At 42.5% G+C, this 23,659-nt stretch overlaps 1 protein-coding gene across 2 annotated transcripts in view; it reads right to left on the reverse strand.

Annotated features, from left to right (window-relative positions):
- The window catches only part of lin7a (lin-7 homolog A (C. elegans)), a 58,599-nt gene that overhangs the window by 12,058 nt on the left and 22,882 nt on the right, over positions 1 to 23,659 (reverse strand). For both annotated transcript variants that reach the window (XM_054739780.2, XM_054739781.2), the window contains exon 3: positions 6,997 to 7,068. In XM_054739780.2, coding sequence (XP_054595755.1) covers positions 6,997 to 7,068 — 72 coding nt within the window. The remainder of the gene's footprint in view (positions 1 to 6,996; positions 7,069 to 23,659) is intronic.

Consider the following 23,659-nt stretch of genomic DNA (forward strand, 5'->3'; position numbering starts at 1 on the left):
CTGTAGAGTTTTTTGCCTGCTGGTGTTAGCTGCTAGCTCTCTGTAGATTCGGCAACCTCACTGATTGTAAGCAGTAGCTAGGCCCAGTGTTGCCAACTGTTTTGACTGAAACTAGCTGAAGTTACCCCCCAAAGTCGCTAGATGTCGCCAGATGACGTCACGCACTAACTTGCATACGACACAATGACGTCATCTGGTTTGCGTGATGATGTCACCACATTTGCGCATGACGTCACCGGTCTTGTAGAGTAAATCAAACAAAGCCCACGTGATTTTATTTTTAAAAAATTTAATTTTTTTTATATTTTATTAAAATAAAAACCCCATAGAATACAAAACAGCGGCCTTTAAAACATCAAGGAAAGATGGCACAAAAAATGGAAGGACTATTTTTATTTTGTCTGAAGAGAATGGAACTCGTAAACACAAAAATATTAAATTGATAGGAATGTATGTGTGATTGACTTAAAATGAATTTTCTCTTGTAGTTTTCAAGTGCCTTGAGATGTATTCTTCTGTTGTGATTCAGTGCTATATTTTGACCTAAAAGATAATATATATATATTTTGTTTTTGTTTGTTTTTGTTGTTTTTAGTACTTTTGTGTAGAAGCAGGCTGTATTTAGTATTCAGAAACGTTACATGCAAACTGCCAATGACCTGAGGTGTTTGTCTTGCAGTATTATTCTGTTTTTTTATAAAAGTTTTAAATGTGCTACGTTACTGAACTCATCATAGAGTTCCAATGTTCCTTGAATGCACCACAAGTGGTGCGAGAAGCCATGTGTGAGTGCGACGCTGTCTGCCAGTGCCAGGCGAGCTCAGCGGCCGAAGAGCGGTCGCCCTTTCTGTAGCTCCGGTGGCCATCTCAAATAATGGACTTGTGAAAACCCACGAAAGGTTTTATTGGTCAACGAGGGTAGCGTGATCATGCTGCACGCACACGCGCAGAACATTTTCTTTCTGATCCTCTGGAAGGAAGGACGGTCCTGTCGCTTCAGATGCATCGCTAATCTGCAGGTAAAGTCTGCTACAAAGTTGTAGTCAAAGCAGCTGAGGGGGGTCAGAAATGTCGCCCGATTTATCGCTAGGCGCTTTTTAGAAAAAAAGTCGTTAAGGGGGTCTGAAAAGTCGTTAGAAATGGCGACAAAGTCGTTAAGTTGGCAACACTGGCTAAGCCCCTCTTGTTTTTTTGAAAGGAGGAAAACTGACAACTTCCCAGCTGGCTGAGAAGGAACCTTCCTTCCCAAATGACTGAGACAATAAACAGTTTTAAATATTTTCTCAGTAGAATTTTCACATATTGCTCCTTTAAGCTAACCATGTCTGGGTTTCCTCCAAATTTTTGGAGTAGCAATTTCTTTTCAGACATCTGAAAAGATGTATTAGAAAGCGTTCATTTAACCACCTGTTTACTGTATGGTGCTCAGCCCGATTGCCTTTTTAATTGGTGACAAAAGAGCCCTTGAGCAGCTCTCGTCATCTGAAGCCCCATCCAATCAGAGAGTGACACAAAAACCCCACTTCCTTTGTTTTTGTCATCCTATCCTCCACCCACCCTTCATGATGAGTTGAAGAGGAGTAGACTCAGCTGGACTCTGAACTAATGAGGGACACACAAAGAGAAACTGGCTCTTATTCCACGTTTTCATCATCCTTATCCTCCACTTCTCAAAGAATCAAAGAGAGGAGATTCTTTGTGTTTCTCAGAGGTGGAGGTGCTTGTGAAAATCTCTGGTTTATTATATTAAAGGTATGTTTTCCAGTAGCCACGGTTGTCGTGTCTTCTGCTCATCCTTTCTGTTTCTGCCATTTACTTTAGTGGGTTTGAGATGACAGGCAGCAGCTTTTCTTACACTCCTACAAATGCCCACGCTGTTAAATTGAACAGAGGAGCAGAAATCCTAATAACAAAGACAAAAAGTGTGTTTTTTACCAGATAATTTGTTATTATTTTGTAAGTTTTTCCTGCATTTGAGCTGAATTTTTTCACAGTTCCACTATTGTTGTGTGGCCGAAGTGCGGGTTGCACCTTTACTCCGACCACTAACATTTGAATGAGCTGAATAATCTTAAAACACACAAAGCAGTGATAAAGGGAAAGGAAAACAGTGTTTTCCATGTGGGGGAAAAAAAAGCTCTGGCGTTCCTGTTTCAGAAAGGAGAAGTTCGTCAGAGGAGTGGGGCAAGTTTTACTCATTAATATGCATGATATGCAAATGTATCACCTCTGATGGGCTAGCAGCTAGCAACAACTGCTTGTGATCGCTCTTCTTTCTTGGGTAAAAAAAAGAAGAAGCAACAATGATGTGTTATCTCCTTTCGTAACACAAGCCTGAACGTGTTCTGCGGTGTTGTGGAGTTGCTAATGGTTAGCTTCTACTAGCTGAGACGTGCTCTACTCTCTCCTTCCCATGGGCGGTGCCGACTCAAGGTGGGCGGGGCCACGAATAATCGTTTTCCCTGAGACGAATAGAGGATGGCTCGTTTTCCCGTTTATTTCCTGACTAACGCAGCTCAGCATAAATGTGTAACTAGCTCAGAGTGCCCGATCGTATTTCAGAACGAACAAATATTTACATGATTTCTCAGCGAATCAGACCTTTACGGGATGAGGAACTAATCGCCCTCACATCCAGGTCAGTACAGGCAGATTTGGCAAGGGAATTTGGTTTCACATCTGGATCATACGTGCGTTTTCTGTTCTGAGGCGACTCTTTTTTTCAGACCTCTTCCACAGAAGTCCAGCTAGGACTGAGGTGATGCTGTGGACTTATAGACCTGCTGAAATAAGAGATGATAAGATACGACTTTATTGATCCCACAGTGGGTGAATTTGTGCGTTACCACAGCTCAGACAGATAGCAATGGAGTAAAAAATTAAGCAAGAATGCAAAAAAAAAAAAAAAGAATAACAAAAAAGACAAGACACTATATATAACAGTAGTTCCTATACAAATTCACTCCTGCACCTATGTGGACTGCACATACTCGTTTCATTTGCATTCTGGTTGCTGTCGAGTAAACATCTCCGTCTGTAGCAAGGAGCTCCTGAAATACATCTGTGAAAGCAAGACCTCAGGTTTTGGCAATAAAGTTTCTGCCAGACAAGCATTTGCTCTGTGTGTTTGTTGAATGCGGTTAATTTACCATCGAATCGTAGTTCCACACCTCCAAATGAAAAACTAGATTGCAGCAGATTTCTGCAGGTTGGTTCCGCTCCACCGTTTTCTGGCCGAATCTCTGAATTCTGAGCTAATCTGGTTTCGTCATAGGTTGAAGAGCTCGTTATTTGTGGCGGTGTGCTTCTCTGCAGCGGGGACTCTTCTCCACCCAAACCTCTTTCAGAGGTTTCAGCACTCATTTTTTCTGTTACAGTTTCAACAGGGCGGTCAGTCACACTGCGGGAAGGTTTGGCCTTTTCTGACGGCTGTTCCCGTCAGATAATAGAATAATTAGAATAATTATTCTAATCCCGTCCAGTCCGTGAAAGAATAATAATAATCCCGTCCAGTCCGTGCTGTAAGTCCACCGAACCTTCTCCCTCCCCTCCATCCACTTGGTTATTTCCCTTGCTTTCACTCCACCTACCACCGTGACCTTCCCATCTGCTTCACATTCAGTCAACAACCCTCATTCCCCTGCGTCCGATCCTTGTCAGCTCCCTAGCCCAGCCACAAGCTCCCTTCAGACTTCACTTTCCTTTATCTTCATCCCCTCAAGCTTCCAGCCACCTTTTAAGTACTTGCAATAAATCTGTTCTTATTCACTGGAAGTATGTGTCCTGCATTAGGACTCTTTCTATTGATCCCAACAGTAGCCATCAATACTGCATTTTAGCCTTCCTTATTTGCAGTAATCTATTATTTAAATGGTTGCACATATTGATGCTCTTGTCATTAATTGTAAGGAACTTAAAACTCAGTAACTTCTTTTCTTCAATCCTACATGGGATGTACTCGATTGTCCTCACAAATGTGCTCCTTTTAATGACAGCTGGACATCTAACTTTAAAATGGCTCATTGATTAGATGTGGGATGCAAAATCCTTTGATCACAGTCAGAAATAGACCTTATAAACTCAAGATTTTAAATAAAAACAAAATCCAAATAATACAGCATCTTTTAATGTTTTTTTTTAAATATGAGTACATCATTTAACAAAGTTTGATGATTTCGTTAAAGAGCAGAGGACATTATCTAGTGCCATCTGGTGGTGAAACGGCTTATTATAACCAACAGAATAATGACCGACAGGCGGATTAAAACTAGAATATGGTGCAACAGTTTGTTTGTTTCAGTCATTTAACTTAACCTGAGAGACCATCTAAAGGCTCAGGAACCCTTCCCAGCTGTTCTGGAATCATTAGCTGATTAGAGCGGGACACTGAGTGTATCGCTTAGATAAGATAAATTCAATTCAATTCAGTTTATGTATATAGCGCCAAATCACGACAAGAGTCGTCTCAAGGCACTTCACATAATAAACATTCCAATTCAGGACAGTTCATTAAGCCAATCAGAAATAATGTTTCCTATATAAGGAACCCAGCAAATTGCATCAAGTCACTGACTAGTGTCAGTGACTTTACAGCAATCCTCATACTAAGCAAGCATGCAGCGACAGTGGAGAGGAAAACTCCCTTTTAACAGGAAGAAACCTCCAGAGGGTCCTGGCTCAGTATAAGCAGCCATCCTCCACGACTCACTGGGGATGGAGAAGACAGAGCAGACACACACACACACAAACAACACACGCACGCACGCACACACACACAAAGAAAAAGTCATGTGTCTACAGTTATATTGTGATTTCTTAGTAAACATTCTATTTGGCGAGAGATAAACTTTATTGTATTTATCCTAGTGGATCTATAATTAAACTGATAAACTAGTAGTAGCACATCCAACGTCAAGGAAAGCAAAAAGTTATTATCAGGAGAGGGAGAATGTTTAAGTGGTTAGCAGCAGTGTGCTAGACGATGGCCCCCTCCATGAGGCCACCACAGCTCAGCAGAACATCAGACCTAATAAACAGCCCTAAACCATTTCTAGGGCACTCATTTAAGTATTTAAATTTTTTTTATTTCAACCCCAGGGTGTTATTGTAGTCCATAACCAAAGTGTATTTCTGTTGTTACAATTTTCAAAAACATTTATTTTCATGCAGAAAACCAAAAAAACTACAACAACAAAGCGACCAAATATGGACGTTGGCCCTGTTCTGGTAAAAGAAATCCCAAAATAACATAAATAAGTAAAATAAACATTACTTTTGAATAATATAGATAATTATAAGACACTTTAGAATAATTGAACTAATTTTAGAACATTACATTAATGTTCACAAATACAGAATATATCACAATTATTAAACATTATAGAATATTTTTATAAAAACAGATTATTGTAGAATATTTTAGAAAAGTTATTGAACAATGGATACTATTTCTGATCTAATACAGATTATTAGAATATTTTGGAATATTTTATATTTGAGGATATGCCTCGTTATCATCTTCCTCCTGTTTATTATCATCACTGATGGTGAAATTGGCTGGTGCAATAACTGTCCTCCATTTCCCAGAGAAATCTTAGTTAAAAACTGCAAAGTATATTTAATTATCATAATTATTACTGTTACCAGGGATATTAAGATTATGTCTTAAAAACAACAGATTTTACCTAAAAATATGAATCTTTTCTTTTACGTGTTCAAATATAGCAGGTTTGATTTTCATGCGATGATTTCACCAAGTTCATTGAGTTTAACATTAACAAATCATTTATCCTTTTTAGGCACAACTAGTCAACCTTGTGATGTGGGAGTTTCGTAAACCTAGCGTTGTTAATTTTAGATATCTGAATGTAAACACGAGAGGAGACCGAGCGGTTTTCTGGCTCTGCAGACACACTAGTATTTTCATGTTGAAAGGATGGTTTGGACCCAAAAATGCAGTAACCCAGGATGACATGAAGGCAGGAGTTGATATAAAGTAAAATACTTTTATTTGTAGGGGTAAAACACAAAAAATAAATCCAAGAGGGCAGGGAGCCAAAATCCAAAAACCCAGAAAGCTGAAAAACAAAACTCACTTGGATATCAAACTGGGGACAGGAACGGAAGCTCACACAGAGCACTAAACAACGCTGACAAACAAACAACAATGAACCGACACCAGACACAGACAAGACAGGGCTTATATACACAGGGAGAAGTGATTAGGGAAAATGGCGGCAGGTGTGTGAAGTGAGAGCTGGAGGGAAGACAGGTGAATCTAATAACCAACATGGGCAAACAGAAACAGAGGAGGGCCAAATAAACCCAAAAAACTCTAAAACACTAAACTAAACCTAAAGGCTGCAGGAAGGACTAACACACACACACCATCACACACACAAATGCACTAATATAAACAGGAATAGGGAATGGACAAGCACACACACACACACACAGAACCGGAGCAGGACACTACTCACACACCCACACACAAACACTGAGCAGGGGACTGACACACACAAACACACACACACACGTCGAGCTGGGGACAAAGAAGCTGGGGACTACAAGGACACAGAATGTAAATGAGACCTGGAGGGGCTGGGGATGAATGAGATGACGCAGGACCTGGGAGGAATTGACTTAAACGACTACCAACATAAGACACATAATGGACGCAGACAAAGGACACATGAGGGCGCTATGAGACACAAAAGGGGAATCTAAAGAGGGATGGAGGACATAAGGAGACACATGGGGAAGACACAGACGCAGACCATGACAAGTATTTGGCATCTTATAGCCCTGCACTGATTGGTGGAATGGCGCCATGACACAAACCGTGACTAGCTTGATCTCTGATGATTGTTTGGGTGAAATCCCGTAATTCTAAGAGTTTGTGAAAAGGCACACGACATAATTTATGATGTGGGTGGAAGTGTCTAAATATGGACGTTGGCCCTATGAAGCGTGAAGCTAAGGTAAGGCAGCCCCTACCTTAGCCGTGGCCCTCGCCTGGTAATCCGGACAGCCGTTCACTGTAATTGTTTCATGCATGTACTGGTAGACCTGAAAGAAACAAAGACAGACGGTAGTTATAATTGACAGATCGACTCACAAGGCATTCATTTAAACTAGAGGATGGAAAAACAAGTGAACTTGGTCTTTAAGGATGTGCCCAATTACCACACAGGCTACAAAACAACCTTATAAGACATTTAGAGCAGTGATGTGTTCATCACCGCTTGTGAGTCTCTCAGGTTCACCCCCCTTCTCTCATCTGTGTCTTCACATTCAACATCTCAACTCGCTGCCACACCACCGCGGCCACAGAAACTGCAGCGGAGCCAAATAAACAGGAAGTTAATGTTGAAACAACAATCTTCACTTGGTGTTTTGTGATTTGAGAAGCTGCTGCTTTAGATTCAGAGCAGTCTGGATTTCTAGTTGGATGAAGAAATAACAGGATTTCGGTCTAATTCGTTGCAGACGGCTAACCTTTACAGTTGAGAGGTGATTTTTAAGCCAAAGAAATTAAGATTTTGTTAGTAAATGGTACAGTCAAATCAAATCAATCTTTATTTATATAGCACTTAATGATACACTGCATGCAACTCAAAGTGCTTAACGGATTAAAAGGCCCCGCATACCCACATGTCCTCCCATCCCCAGAATTTTAAAAACAGTCTGAGACTAAAAACCCCTTCACATTACTCATCCTCCGACACACACACACACACACACACACACACACACACACACACACACACACACACACACACACACCATGTAAAAAAAACCAATGGGTTTAGATGAGCCAGACCAACTAAGATAAGGAGACGCCATCAGGGGAGCCATCCGCCCCGACAGCAGCAGATCTACAGCAGCAGCCGTGGCACCAACACAGGGTGCCCAGGGCAGGGAGGGCAGAGACCCCCACCTCCACCCAGGCACACCTGGAAAACACCCAGGCCGCCACAGCTGACCACCGCCCCCAGGGCACAGGGCTCCCACAGAGGAAACACTGGAAAAAGGTTAAATTAGGGTTAAAATATAAAATAATAAGAGCTAAAATGAAAATTGTAATTTAAAAAAGTTATATAGACATAAAAATAATGTTGATCATGAATCTATGGTTACAAAAAATAATATATATATATATATATATATATATATATATATATATATATACAAACTCTGTTTAAAAATAGCACGTATAAAAAAAGTATACATAAAATAATTGATTGATTAATTAATTAATTAATTAAAAAAGTTATAGTAATCAGTTAAAAGCCAAGCTAAAATGTGGAGACTAACTATAATTTATAATTTATAAAAGCTGGTACGTAGATTATATATATATATATATATATATATATATATATATATATATATATATATATATATATATATATATATATATACATACATATATATATACTTTTTTTCCCATGTCCTGTCTGGCTGTGAAGCAAACAGAATTAATGTCTGACAAGCCTTACAGATATACTCTCAGGTGGAGCAGCAAAGCTTCTGCTTTTAATGTCACGCCTGATAATTAAAACTTTATTGTTATTGTTTGTTTTTTTGGGGGGGGGGGGGTCGTTCCACAAAAATAAACAATCAATGATTAACAAGAGTCTGCTTCTAGACCTGCAGAAAGAGAAGAACAAACCTTAAGCCCTAACCCTAACCCATATAATCAACATTGTTTAACTGAACAATCACATGATAATAAATCACATTGCATTTAGTGGCAACGACAGCCTTAAGACATGTGTTGAACGTGCTCAAGTCCATACTTATGAGAGCACCATGTGAGCAACTGTGTGTGTACACGCGCTTGTATATGTAAGGTTTCTCTATAGGAGCGTCCAATAGAGTGTGAGGGGCCACAGATCTGCCCCCCAAAGATGTGTAGGAAATGGAGGGAGCTCCAAGTCTCAGAGATTCAGGAGCTGCCCCAGAGCGCAGGGACCCCAGGGAGATTTCGACCAGAAAAGCCTCCGCCTTCCTCGAGAGGTGCAGAGGATTGCCGCAGGGGGCCACAACCAGCAGCCGGCAGAGTCCCAGGAGACATCAGCGGCAAGCCCACAGGCCCGCCCGCAGCCTCCCACCCCCAAGCCGGCCTAGCCCGGAATCCAGCGACCCGGGACCCAGGGGCGACCAGCCCGCCAGGGACCCAACAGAGCCCAGGGACCCAGATCCCACCAGGCAGCCACCGGGATTAATCAGGCAGACGCCAAAAATCTTAAACCCCCTGACCCGGGAGCCACGAACACTCAGGCAGACCAAGGCACCACACTCCACGCTAAGTGTGGCAGGGGAGAGTAGGCGAAGGTATGTAGTAGCACAAGAAGTCCCAGGAGAAGGGAGGAGTCAAAGACCCCACCTGACAAATACAGTCATACACAAACACAGTCACACACTCCCTCCCTCATGCACATACATACACATACAACCAAAGACTCACAAAAATGCACGCCAGACACCCACTCATGCTCCCCATACACACCCTATTCACTCTGGTCCCGGTACTGCTGCACAATATAATTAAATATAATTTATATTTCATAAAATCTAGTATGTAGATTTTATTTATATTTTTAAGAGATAAACATTACTTTAACTTAAAATAAACCCAGCATAGTTAGCATAGCATAGCATAGATTATTTAAATAGCATATTTAAAACGCAGCATGGGAGCTGCCCAAAGTGCTGCACAGGCTAAAACAAAACACAACCATTCGAAAGAACTAAAACAGGATAAAAATCCCAATCAAAAGCAGATAAAACATGATGAATACTAAGAACACATTAAAACAATGATACAATAAAACACTCAAACGAGTCACTGTCTAAAAGCCAAAGTGTAAAAGTGGGTCATTAAAACGAGATTTAAAAACCGCCAGAGATGGAGCCTGCCGAACTCCAATGGGCAATGAGTTCCATAGCTTTGGGGCAGCGTGCACAAATGCTCGTTCAGCCTGTGATTTGAATAGCATCCGCGACGTGCACAGTAGCAAATGGTCAGCCGACCTCAACGTGCGCGTGGGCACATATGGAGTGATTAGGTCAGAGAGATAGGGAGGTGCCAGGTCATTGAGAGCTTTAAATGCAAAGGTCAGTAACTTAAACTGCACTCTGAAAATGACAGGGAGCCAGTGAAGATGTGCCAGGACAGGGGTAATATGGCTACGTCGGTGTGTATTCGTCAAGAACCTGGTAGCAGCGTGTCCCAAACAGATGGAAATATCTGGGGAAATGTCATGCCAAAATTAAACTAATTTCTACATTTCTAGTAAACAGGTGAATGGGTGACATGAGCTAATAATCGGCACTTCTGTTCATGCTGCTATCAGATAATAAACAGATTAGGTCATATAAATGATTGATGATCTGATGGGAAAACTCAGATTTTGGGCTTTTTTCTGAGCTTTTACCACAAAAGCCCCAAAAGTTCAGATGATTCTGCAAAAAGAACATCTAGTTTTTTTTTTACTCTTTCATTATTATTCAAATTAGTCAATTAGGCAAATAAGGAGTTAAATTCCTTCATGAGTAATGACACAAAGCTTTTCTGAACAAAAGAAAAAAATTATTTGATTTGCAGCGTGGAAACAAATTTTAATCACTTGTTTCGGCTCACAGGTTTTTGCCTCCCGTCGGAAAGGCCGAGCAGCTTTGACGAACATCACAAAGCTCCTTGTTTTTTCATTCTTCAATCATCAAAGACATGTAGACAGATACAAACCTGGAGATGTTTTAAATAGAAAAACTTCAAAGTGGGAGAAAAAATGATCCCTGAGCTGCTGCTGGACGGTTTGCACATGAATCTAAAGAAACACAACAAATAAGCAGCTTAGCGTGCGGCTCTGTGAGATGGCAACACCGCCGTCCTGAAGACTTCCTCCACCTCCTCATGCAGAAAAACCTGGTCCTCGTTCCTCTCAATAAGCTTTTTCTCCACCGTTTCCATCGTCTCTTCAGCTCATTTCAGAGAAAAGAAACAATGGCTTCCTCTATCTAAAGCAATGACTTCTGGGGCTTCAATCCTCGCTTTTTACTATGCAAATGTTTATTAATTGTCCTATTGGTGCATGACAGGAGTGTCACAGACAGAGCTGCTATGATTACGCAATATTTGGCACGTGCTACATGACAGAAAGTGGCCCAGCAGCAAGCTACAAAGCAGTGACAGCAGGAAAAAGAAATTTTTAGGTCTCTTGCTGGGTGCATCACGATTTCTAATTTTATGGCTCCATTAATAACTTGATTTTTGTGTCATTTTTGTGTGTGAGAGACGCAAAAATCAGGAAAGAAATGTGTGTTCTTGTACAATCTGACACACCTAGGAAGAGAGTTGTGTTATTTGGCTTTGTCCAAAAAGTCACATGACAAAGATGCACTTGCAGAGTTGTTGGAACATTTGGGTTGCAGATGGACACATCAGATCAGGGCTTGGAGGAAAATACTAGTCTATACAAACTTGATTCCTTTTTCCACCGGCTGAGACATACATCTTTGATTAGTTTTATTTCTTATTTTGCTGAAAACTGCTGCCTGCAGCTGATAGAAGCAACAATAAACCCAGAAAGCCAAACAAAAAAGCCCCAAACACAAGCTGATAGATAACCACCAGTCACATACAATATTTTGAGTTGATTGGATGAGCAATTTTAATTTAATAAACTTCAAATGTATGAGTAAAATTTATTAAGAAATTTAATTTATGAAAACTTAACCCTAACCCTAAATGTCAATTTATTTCAAATAACAGTTTGGCTGTTTGTTTAGAAATTGTTAATAAATGTTTTTGAAAAAAGTATCACAGCAACCAGCATCCCGGCATGAGTTGCGATTCATGACGCAACGCTCCCTGTCTCAATTCTGCAATCATCTGCACACTTGTGTGCTACGCACTCGAACCCTACTGCGCACTTTCTCTAAGTGCACTTTGCTGAAGTCCGAAGGGCGCAGAGTGAGTATTGAGATTGGGCCTCTCTGTTGCAGCAGACTTGTCCGTGCCGATCCAAGCACCTCTGGGCTCTTTTCTACTCTGAGTACAGCTTGCAGGCCATTCATTCATACCAAAGACCACTATGTATTGAGTAAATGAGTGTTCAACACCTTTAAATATTAACCCTCTCAGGCTCAAAATAAGTTTTGATAAAAGGACGAACAACTAAGTCCTTCAGGGGGTACTTCTGAGTTAAAAAATGCTCATGAAAAACGTATGAGGAGGAACCAGGTAGGTAGGTTTTAACATTGCAAATCTGCAACACCTGCCTCCAGAGGGTTAAACTGTTCATTGTGCTTAAAGCTGGGGTAGGAGATGTTTTCTGGAGCATTTTTGCTATACTGCTTGAAATGCTCTTCACATATCAAAAGAAGCCAATCAATTAAATGCTTTGTCAAAAATAACAATATTCAAAATCACCTCTGAAATGTACAATCCAGGAAAAACCTAATCCGATCGGTGTGAACGTCCTGTTGTTCATGATTTGATCCATAAACTGCCCTTTGATCGTTCCCACCCTCTGGAATGACCTCTCTTTGTGTCTGAATGGCACGTTCTCGGTTTAGAGCAGCTAACTGGAAGCAAAGCCCGAGCAGAGCTAGCTTCATGCTATCATACTAAATTGTTTTATATGGTTACGTAGCCTGAGCAAAGGGGGTTTCCACTGTAATAAGCACAGTTCTCCCCACTGGGCCTCTGATCTGGTCCCAGTGGGGACAAAGTCTGGAGAACTGCTGATCAGCGCATAAGGAATCTGTCAGAAGGCTGTCACATAGGTGTGTTTCGTTGTGATTTAAAGCAGAAAAGGTGCTAACAACGGCTGAAAAGGTAAGATAATGTTATGTTTTTATGGTTGTATACAGCGTCCATTCTCCTGTATTCTAGCGGCGTGGTTTGGGGCAAGGCCAGAAGAAAGGGTTTGGTTATTTTTTAAATGTTTCTTGCTAGACCAGCTATTTCCAGGAACATCAACCCTGCCTTTAATATAAATGTATGAATACCAAAACTATAAATCAAAATATATTTGGCTCAATGTGGCAAGAAATGGGTCAGTTTTTACTCTTACACACCCTTTATTAGAGCATAATAAACACTTATTAGTGTTTATAAAGTGTGCACAGATAACCATCTTTTTTTCTATTCACACATGAGCCCAATCAGACCTAGACACCATCGAGCTGTTAGCAGAGGTAAAGTCAATTATGCTGATAGGATGGAAATCTCTGCTGATGCTGAAAAATCAACAGATTTGAGGATTTTGCAGCCAATGACAGATTTGATCACTCTTGCCTGCCGATTAGACTCTCTGTTTAAGAGGGACCGTCTAACTCAATACAGAGATAATTCCCCACACTCAAGTCATTCCTAGCCTGTTAGCTGATCCAGTCAGCCTGTTTTCTGTCCTTCCTTTTCCATTTGCAAAACCCGATTGACCCTGACATCCCCCGTCCTCACGTCTTTGAGGAGCATGGCGAAGAAAGACAATCACCCCATCAAACTCTCGTTGACACATCCCCCAGCGCTGCTGAGGTTGCCATTTTCCCAGCCGATCATCCTTCATACTGACTGCTGGCTTGTCATCATTAACAAGACGGAGTTCTGCGTCTCAAATAAAGAGGTGGGGTCGGGGTTTTGAGGCGGCTGTACGGATTTTGACAAGAAAAAAAGCCATTTTTAATACTGAAATGACTAGAAGAAAATTAGATAAAATTGGACAAAATGAGTTTTAGGTTTATTATTTTAATCTGCATGATATGGCTCTTTACGGAAAGACATTTCATAAAATAAGACCCTCCATCCATCCATTATCGTCCGCTTATCTGAGGTTGGGTCGAGGGGGCAGCAGCCTAAGCAGAGAGGCCCAGACGTCCCTCTCCTCAGCCACTTGGGCCAGCTCCTCTGGGGAATCCTAAAGCTGGGCGGACACCGTGCAACTTTTTCACTCGTAGCACTCAGCTTCAGCTCAAACTGTACGACTTCCTAGCAGGGCAGATGTCACGAGTCAGGCGCTCACACTGCACGACCCAGTTCTCGGATGCGACCTGACTGCTCACACTGTACGTCTGGTAGCAACACGTCGGACCTAAAAATATGCTAAAAATAGCAGGTTTTACTCAACACGTCAGACTTTCTTGTCTTTTTTTGCCTGTTGTCCTTCAGGAGTGCTGCAGGAGGACACACAGGGATTTATGGGGGTTGGATGAGGAAAATGAAAATAAGAAAGTAAATCTGTGTTTTGTGATCAGGTTAATTTGACATGAACACGACAAACACGCTTTCTTGACAATCTTTGTGAGTAAAAAACGGGTAGAAATAAAAACGAACAACGTGTGTTATTAGGGAAATAGCGGGCGAGCGGTGTTGATGCATGATTGCGCATGCGCCGTGAGCGGTTCTGATACTTTTTGGGTTGCAGCTGCTCGCAGCACCGCTTCAACGGTGCGATACCCTCACGAGGGACGAGCAAAATATTAAACACCCCAGAAGTCCGTGCGAGCTCACGATTGCTGATCGGTAGCTGGTCACGTGGTGTTAATCGCCTCTCGTAACCCCCTGTACACTACACGACGCTCGGCGCAAAACTCGCCCCGATCTTGTGGATTCTCGCACGACTGGAAAATCAGCTCAAAAAAGTGAAAAAGTCGCACAGTGTACGCCCGGCTTAAGGCGTTCCCTGGCCAGACGAGGAATATAGTCCCGTCCTAGGTTTTCCTTTAGGTCTCCTACCGGTTGGACGTGCCCAGAAAACCTCACCAGGGAGGCGTGCAGGAGGCATCTTCACCAGATTTCCGAGCCACCTCAACTGGCTCCTCTTGATGTGGAGGAGCAGCAGGTCTAATCCGAGCCTCTTCCGGACGACTGGAGCTTCTCACCCTATCTATAAGGGAGAGCCCAAACACTCTGCAAAGAAAACTCTTTTCGGCTGCTTCTATCCGCGATCTCATTGTTTTGCTCACTACCTAAAGGTCGTGACCCAACAAATTCTCGCTCCCAGCGCGTCAAAAACAAACGCTTGGTCAGCCACCCTCCGCCTCAGACCCCTGACGCCAAAAGTGACCTTTTTCATTACGTATGTGCGAAAAGGGGTTTTTCCCTTTTCTGACTGCAGATCCCAATGCAGCGCTACACTGACGCGATGGGATGTCCGCAGCCAGGGCACCAAACAAGCTCATTGTACCTCACCCTAACCTTATCCTCTTATTTAACCTTCCCCTCACCCCTATCCTAACCTTAACCATCTTGCTAGCGAACACGTTAGTGATGTGTCGATCGCTCTAAAAGTCGGCTCTATGAAGTGAACGGCGGGAGCCGCCTCGTCATTGGTTGGGTTTGGACCGAGCCAACGCGAGGGGGAGGTTTCAACTACCACGGTGGAGGTTAAAAGTAGAGGGTATTTGTAACCTCCCCCTCGCCAGATGGTATGTTCTAACGTTCCCCTTGGGCGGCAAACACGAAAATTCACAGTCAGAATGCATTGGAAACAAACACTTGATCGCAGTGAGAGTAACGTTTTAGGTAGCAAGAGGGTTAAGGTTAGGATGAGGGTGAGGGGAAGGTTATAAATAGTCAAACGTTAAGGTTTAGGTGCGGTTAAATGAGCTGGTTCTGTGCCGCAACAGCGGATATCCCATTGCGTCAGTTTTACGCTGCATTAGGATCTGCAGTTACAAAAGGGGAAAACCCCTTTTTCGCAAATAAGTAACGAAAAAGGGCACTTTTGGCGTCAGGGGTCTGACGTGGAGGGTGGCTGACCAGGCGTTTGTTTTCGACGCTCTGGGAGTGAGAATGTGTTGCGTGACCATAGGTGAGGGTAGGAACGTAGATCGACTGACTCAGCTCTCTCTTCACCACGACAGATCGGTACAACGCCCGCATCACTGCAGATGCAGCACCAATCCGCCTATAGATCTCACGCTCCATCTTTCTCTCACTCGTGAACAAGACCCCGAGATACTTAAACTCCTCCACTTGGGGCAGGACCTCATCCCTGACCCGGAGAAGGTTTTCTACCCTTTTCCGACTCAAGACCACGGTCTCGGAGTTAGATTAGCTGGTGGAAAAAAATCAAACCGTTCTGGGTTAAATGATTTAAAAATTTCATTCCAACAAATCCAGACAGCTACCTCAGGCTAAATGAAGCCTAAATGAATCAAAATGAGTATTTTTTGTTTATTTTGTTGTTTAATAGAAAAAAAGTTCAAGAAGAAAAAAGCTGTTTTACTTATTCTGGGACTACATTCACTGTTTTATCAGTTGAATTAAAAACTTTAAACCAAAAAAATCTGATCTAAACAAAAAAGAAATGGTCAGTTTGAGTCTGCTACGATCTAAATCCACAAGGAGAAAAAATACGATTAAGTGACTCTTCAGCCTGTTTTGAGACTGAAAAAGACGCCTTCTATTGCAGGTAGGCCTCTTTCTTTTACAATAAAGCGCACATCCATTCAAAAACACTGGATAACTTTCCTTCTTTGCGTTATGGATATAATAATCAATAGGTCACGTAAACTGGCACTGAGCATGACTTTTTCCTTTTAAACAGCAGCCTCTGCTGCAGCCGCTGATGGTTTCCCTGGTGACCATGTTTATCCCGCTCTCTGCAGGTGAAGCAGTGTGCTCATATGCCTCCCGGTGAACAGCGACGGCTGCTGCTGAGCCTTTTTTCTCTACGCTGAGAGAGTTGTGTCATTGCACTCTGGTGACTGGCACCAACATCAGTCAGCCGGTCGTCAGGTGTGCCGGGCTCGAGCGGACCAGATCAAAGAAAGACTACATCTCTTTCTTCTTCTTCTCCTCTTTACTGCACAGTGTCAGCATTGTTATCTCACATCATGATGTCACAGAGGCAGGGGGGTTGCCTCCAGAAAATTTTGATAGGGGTGGCCAGATGGGGCCAAAGACCTTTATGGGGAAGCGATGTGCTGCCTTGCGCCTTTATTCATTTTTATTAAAATAACAGTACATATAAATTTTACAAACACAAACATTTCAGAAATATACATCTCAGTTATTTAAAATGTTATCCATGATTAAATTTAAAAATGTATTTTTTTGGGTTAATTCACCTGTTGCTGTGTTAAAAATACTACGGAGATAAAAACTTTCATAAATGGTGAGCAGCAGAAACGTATGTATTTTTTAAATTCTGATTATTTCTTTACTTATTAATTGTAATATTTTTATTTTGTTTTATAATTATGTCTTGAATGAACAAGATATATTTATGGTTTGACTGAACATTAATGAGTTTTAAAAACTGGCTTTTCCTGGGGGGGAGGCAGCAATTTTCTAGGGGTGGCCGTGGCCACCCCTGGCCACCCCTTGGGGGCACCCTTGCACAGAGGACTCAGGTTTCAACATTTGTCTTATTAAGATGATAAAAAATGGGAAATATTGTGCGTTAGTTTCCAAATCAATATCAGAAAACACAAATACATTTGTATTTATTTAATTTTTCTCTAATTCATTCAGTAAATCTTATATATTTTATATTTTATTTCCTGTTTTGTATAAAATTGAAGTTTGTTCCCTTTTTATATTTCTAATTCAGAAAGGACAATTCCACCTAATGTTTCCACTCCCTGAGTAGCTTCAATCTGCTCTAATTATACAATTTAAAATATGCAGATCATCCAAACTCACAATAATAAAATGAAGAAAGTAGCCTTCTTTGAACTCTCACTAATCCGACCAACTTTATTTGTACAGCACTCAAAACCAAAGTGCTGTACACAGAACAAACAAAAGCAACAGAATCAACAATAAAACCACTGAACCTAGAATAAATAAAACAGCCAGAGTTGTAACCAGTAAACTAAAATATGGTTAAAACTAAATAAAATGCTATTTAAATTATAATAAAAAGGATCCAAAACTAGATAGAAGTCAACATATCAGATGGTGTCACCGATAAGAGAGAAGAGGCGGTTTTAAGCAATCAGACGGCGAAGAGGCCCGTCTGATATTTAAAGGAAGCTCCTTCCACGATCCAGGCGCTGCTGCAGCCAAAGCACCATCAGACAATCAGGAGCAACTGAAGGAACAAGAGGGGATGTGTGTGTGTGTGTGTGTGTGTGTGTGTGTGTGTGTGTGTGTGCGTGTGCGTGTGCGTGTGTGTGTGTGTGTGTGCATGCGTGCGTGCGTGTGTGTGTGTAGCAGCTCACAAAGGTAAGGTGGGGCAAGACCATTAAGAGATTAAAAGGCACTGAAAGAGACCAGAACGGGGTGATGTGCTCAGACTCCTTTTTTCCTGTTAACTCGTTCACTGCCAGCCGTTTCATGACCAGAAGCCCTTCGCTGTCAGCGTATTTCGGCATTTTTACAGTTTTTTTTAAGACTTTAGTCATCACTGGCAGTGAACGAGTTAAACAGGTGAGCAGCAGCACTTTGTATCCTCTCTGAAGCTGAGAGATTCAGGCGTCACTTATTCCAGCATAAATCAACAAAAGGTTTCACTAATCACCAACTGTCTTTCATAGCAGCTGCTGTTAATGTAGACCAATGGCCAGGTTTGAAGAGTCTTGGTGTAGTTTTGGGACCCGTTCTAATGTGGTCCCATGTTAAGAAGAAGAAGAAGAAAATATCATTTCTATAGCGCCTCTCAAGATAAAAATCACGAGGCGCTTAAGCATAATTCTGCGCACACGAAGACGCATAAGAGACCTGGATGATGAAGCTCAATGGTTAAAGGAATCACTGAAGCGGTGTGAAGCGCTCCGTCGCGCGTCTAGGCGGTACCGTAGGAGGCGAGCTGCCGTGGTTCGCCGCATGCTACAGGAGCGAGCTATCTAGGTGCGCACAGCGTCCCCCGGTCCCCTCCTCCTCCCCCTCCCCCTTGTCCGGAACTCTACCTCACCAGTCTGAAGCAGCCACCCTGTCCGTAACAAGTCCGGACCTGTTACCAGGGGCTTCGTCCGGATAAATTCCGGAACACGTTATCCGGATGTTTGTATTCAGACACAAAGGTCTTACAGACAGAGTCTGGAACATTTCCGTTTTTCATGGCCTGTCTGAAGGGGGCTATTGTCTCTCCAGCATGTCCTGGGTCTTCCTTTAGGCCTTCTCTTGGTTGGACGTGCCAGAAAACATCACCAGGAAGGCGTCCAGGAGGCATCCTAACTAGATACCCGAGCCACCTCAACTGACTCCTCTTGTTGCGGAGGAGCAGCGCGTCGACTCCGAGCCCCTAACGGATGACCGGGTTTCTCACCCTATCTCTAAGAGAGAGCCCAGACACTTTGCGGAGAAAACTCATTTCAGCCGCTTGTATCCGCGATCTCGTTCTTTCAGTCACTACCAAAAGCTCATGACCATAGGTGAGGGTAGGAATGTAGATCGACCGGTAAATCGAGAGCTTCGCCTTCTGACTCAGCTCTCTCTTCACCACGACAGACCGGTACAACGCCCGCATCACTGCAGATGCAGCACCAATCCGCCAATCGATCTCACGCTCCAGTTTCCCCTCACTCGTGGAGAAGACCCCGAGATACTTAAGGTGGTTTTCCAGGAACACTACTCAGAGCAATTCGGACCGGTGCAGCTCGACCCGATCGCTGTTCCCAAGGGCATTTTCTATCAGAAGCTAATGCAGGAGATATGTGTAGGAGACTATTTTAATTATTGTATTGTAATTGGGGATGGGTACCTTTGACATTTGAATCGATCCGGTACTAATTCCCGGTACCTAGGAATCGATCCGGTACTTAACGGTACCAATTTTCGATACTTTTGAGTGTTTATTATTTTAATTCTCTTTTATAATTATTTATTTTTCTCAATAAATAACCATATTTAATAAATATCACAATAAATAACATACAACTGTTTGTATTTTAACTTCGTCCTTGTAGTTTTATAAGCTGATAATTAAACTGAAGCAAACATCTTTACTGTGAACTAAATTTACTGTGTATCTTCATTCCTTTTGCCATCTTTTTTCATTAGATTTTTCCTTCTGGGAAGTTGGAATTTCCGAGGAGAAAGCGAACGCACCATTAGCTGATAACAATGGTGGTAATGGAAGCTAACATACCAAGCTAACGTTATCTTAAACAGTTTATTTAGCTGCTGGAGCAGATTAAAACTATGATGTCTCACACTTAGATCGTTGTCGCTGGTTTCATCTTCACCCAATCACCCATCCCATTTAGTAAAGTGAAGCCAAACTTTAGAGTGCGTTCATGTTCTTCTAGTCGGGAATTCGGAGTTCCGAGAAGAAAGCGAACGCACCATTAGCGAAATGGAAGCTAACATATCAAGCTAACGTTATCTTAAACATTTTATTTACCTACCGGAGCAGATTAAGATGAGGATGTCTCACTTAGATCGTTGTCGCTGGTTTCATCATCACCCAGTTACCCATCACATTTAGTGAAGTGGACCCAAGCTTTAGCGTGCGTTCTTCTACCATGCTGCTCTGTTTACAACTGGCTCGCAGCGACCGACGACATAATGCTCTTGCGCATGCGCAGCTGTCTAGGCAAGTTCTCGTTATGATGGATGGGTAACGAAACGAGGCACCGTTTGAAATGACGTGAATCGGTGCTCAGTCGGTACTGTGGAATTCGGTCGGTACCTTAAAAAGTACCGAATTCGGTACCCATCCCTAATTGTAATCAGAAATAATAATAATTAAAAAAATGTTATTAAGTGGATCTTTGAAACATCAAATGATAGAGAAACCTTTGCTAAATAAGAAGTGTTAAGAGTTTATTTTAAAAAAATTCTAAAATCATCTACGATTTTGCTAGAATTACGACTTTCATGCATGAAACAAAGCATTTAAATTCAACTTTAGGCAAGGCAGCTTTATTTGTAGAGCACATTTCATAAACAGAGGCAATTCCATCCGCTTTCCAGCAAGAATAAGAACAGCAACACCAATGTGACAATATAATGAAAAAAATACACAATTTAATTTCAGAAAAAAAGGCAACGTTGTCACGTGCCCGTCCCATTTACCGGTTCCTTTAAAACCCAGTTCCGTTAGAACTTATGAGACGGTGCATCCATCAGGGTTCGATGGGGATGTCGGTGAGTATTATGGTATTAGATCCTGGTTTGGGCGTCCTAAGTTAGAATCATATCTTTTATTTTAAAGGTGAAATAATATGTAAGACCTTTCCTTCTGTAGTAGCTCACTTCTTTTTAAGCAATCCCGTTATCTTAAGGTTTCTTTATATTAATCCGTCACAAACCGTAAAGTAAGTCCTGATAATTCCAGAACCCATAATTAATGTGCTTACCTCTGTGCAATTAATGATCAGAGCCCCCACTCGTGAAGCTTTAGAGAAAACCTGAAATAATCAGGATTATGTTTCTTTTTCAAAAAAGTTTTATTATAAAATCAAAATACAAAAAATGGGTAGATGAAAAAACAACTGCTATCCCCCACGGAGGAATTAGTTCAAAATGATTAAATAAGAGTTAGTTTACACCAGCTCTTGTCTTCTCAGAATCTCCCCAAGAACTCACTTGTCTAGCTCTGCTTCTCTCCAAAAAACTGCCTGTCATCCCCCATCCAGCAGGACGGGGGATGACCCCTCCAAATCTGCTCTGTCTCTTCTTGTCCTCTGCCCCAGCTGCTGTCGAATCTCTCAATCTCTCTCTGCTGTTCAGAGCTGTTCTTATATACCCTTCCTGGACCAGCTTAAGGTCATGGGGTCATTTACCAGATACACACTTTGTAGCTCAACACAAAACATTTGGTGTCATTTTCCTTCTTAACACAGGTCATTGCATCATCTTTTGCAGCATTCTTCAGTTTCTCTCCAATGTTCCCGAGAGGGCTTCTGGATCTGATGGGCTTGTCTTCATTCTGTTCTCCTCCAATCCCATCTTTCCAAGCCAGGGGTGGGGCAAAGAGGTGGGGTCAGTCTCCTGACCCTTCGCCCAGTTCTGTCCTCTCGTCCCTGTGACCCTTGTGTGACCCTTGTTTCTGACCACAGTTTTTTGACCTGCAGCCCAGCTCCTGTCGGCTGGCTGATTTTGCTCGCACAAGCCAGTCCAGTGTGTTTCAGCTTGCCACTGTCTTTGGCATGTGGGGACTCGCAACATCCCCCATGCGAGAAAAATCTAGCCAGGGGACTGCAGCAGCCTTCTTTGGGGTGGGGCTGCCTCCTCCTCTGGATCATCTTCATCTCCAGTCTCCTCCTTCAAGCACAGACTCTCTCCCTCCAGACTGAAGACATTTTTTACTGCAGAGCTTCAAATATTCTCCTCACACACCTGAACAGCAACAAGCTAACTCTGCTAGCAGCTGCTGGTGGGAAGCTTACGCTAAAAACTATAAACTGTGGCAAGGTGGATAAATGAGGACCAGGCGGGATTCGATCCCAAGACCTTCGGGGTGGGAGTCATACGCTCTAACCACTCAGCCAAAGGGACATCCCCTTAGCCAAATGGCCAGTATGCATTATCAATCAAGACATTGTGACAGAACGCTCACACTGTCACACCTTCCCCCCTCTTTCCACCAGCGCGTCCTCGTACTCCCGCGCAAGGTGCCACAAACTTCACATCCACGGACCTACTTGACAGCACTACATGGATCCTGCCAACAACACCAAATGTGGCAAGGTTAAAAATGCTTACGCCTTATTAGTGTAGCTGTCTGTCAGGTCAGAATCATACGGAGCTGTTAGTTCAGGACTCTCCCTTCTCAACAGAACTAGTAGGGGGAGGGGTGATGTCACCACATCCTGCTTGTCTGTTGTTGCTCAGCTGACTGAGTGCTTTTTCTCTGTTCAGCTGTGGCTTCTCATATCTGCAGGCTGCCGAGAGCTGAAGCTAGGTGCTTGTTTCAAGCAGATCCTCTAAAAACAAAGTTTAATTGGAGCAGAGTTCCAATGCTCCCAGTTATAAGTCCGTCCTTTACAGGCGGCACGGTTTCTCCCCTCACGGAGCCCTTAAGCACAGAGGTTCACACATTAAACATGTTCCCGGCTTCTAGCCTCCATTGCGCGTGACGATGCCCGACATGAGATTCTATGAAGCTAGGAAACATGATTACTTTACAGTTCGTGACAAATACCTCCCCGTGTTACCAGAAACGAGGCCCAAGTCACACAGATTCTTACATATCAGTCCTTCACTAGATTTTGATCCAGCCATGACGTTTAATCGCATCTCACTTGTGCCTCAGCACCCGGACAGCGCCCCGCCGCAGCTCCATACTAGCTTTTCCAGCCTCATTCTGAAAGCTCCGGTTACAGGATATTGAAAGATCTATCTGCCATGGCTGGTTAAAAGTTTTTCTTATTCTTTATTTATTTTTATTTTTTGCCTAGCTTTTATCCTTGGCTTTTCTTGCGTCGGAATGCCGTATTTTCTTTATACCTTTTTAAGTTGATCGTCCGTTCTCCCAGATTTCTTTCTTTTTCGAGAAACTGGTGCGGTTTTCACTCCAAGGTTATAAGCTTAATAGGTCCTTAGCGCGCAAGCTTTTATCAGCCTAAAAGACAGTTCTACGTCGGATAGCCCGGTATCTAATATTTAAACCTTCGCCGATTAGCCTCACGTTGCAGGCGCCATGTCGCGTGCCCGTCCCATTTACCGGTTCCTTTAAAACCCAGTTCCGTTAGAACTTATGAGACGGTGCATCCATCAGGGTTCGATGGGGATGTCGGTGAGTATTATGGT

The sequence above is a fragment of the Nothobranchius furzeri genome, chromosome 1, assembly GCF_043380555.1.
Source record: "Nothobranchius furzeri strain GRZ-AD chromosome 1, NfurGRZ-RIMD1, whole genome shotgun sequence".
Classification (NCBI taxonomy): Eukaryota; Metazoa; Chordata; class Actinopteri; order Cyprinodontiformes; family Nothobranchiidae; genus Nothobranchius; species Nothobranchius furzeri.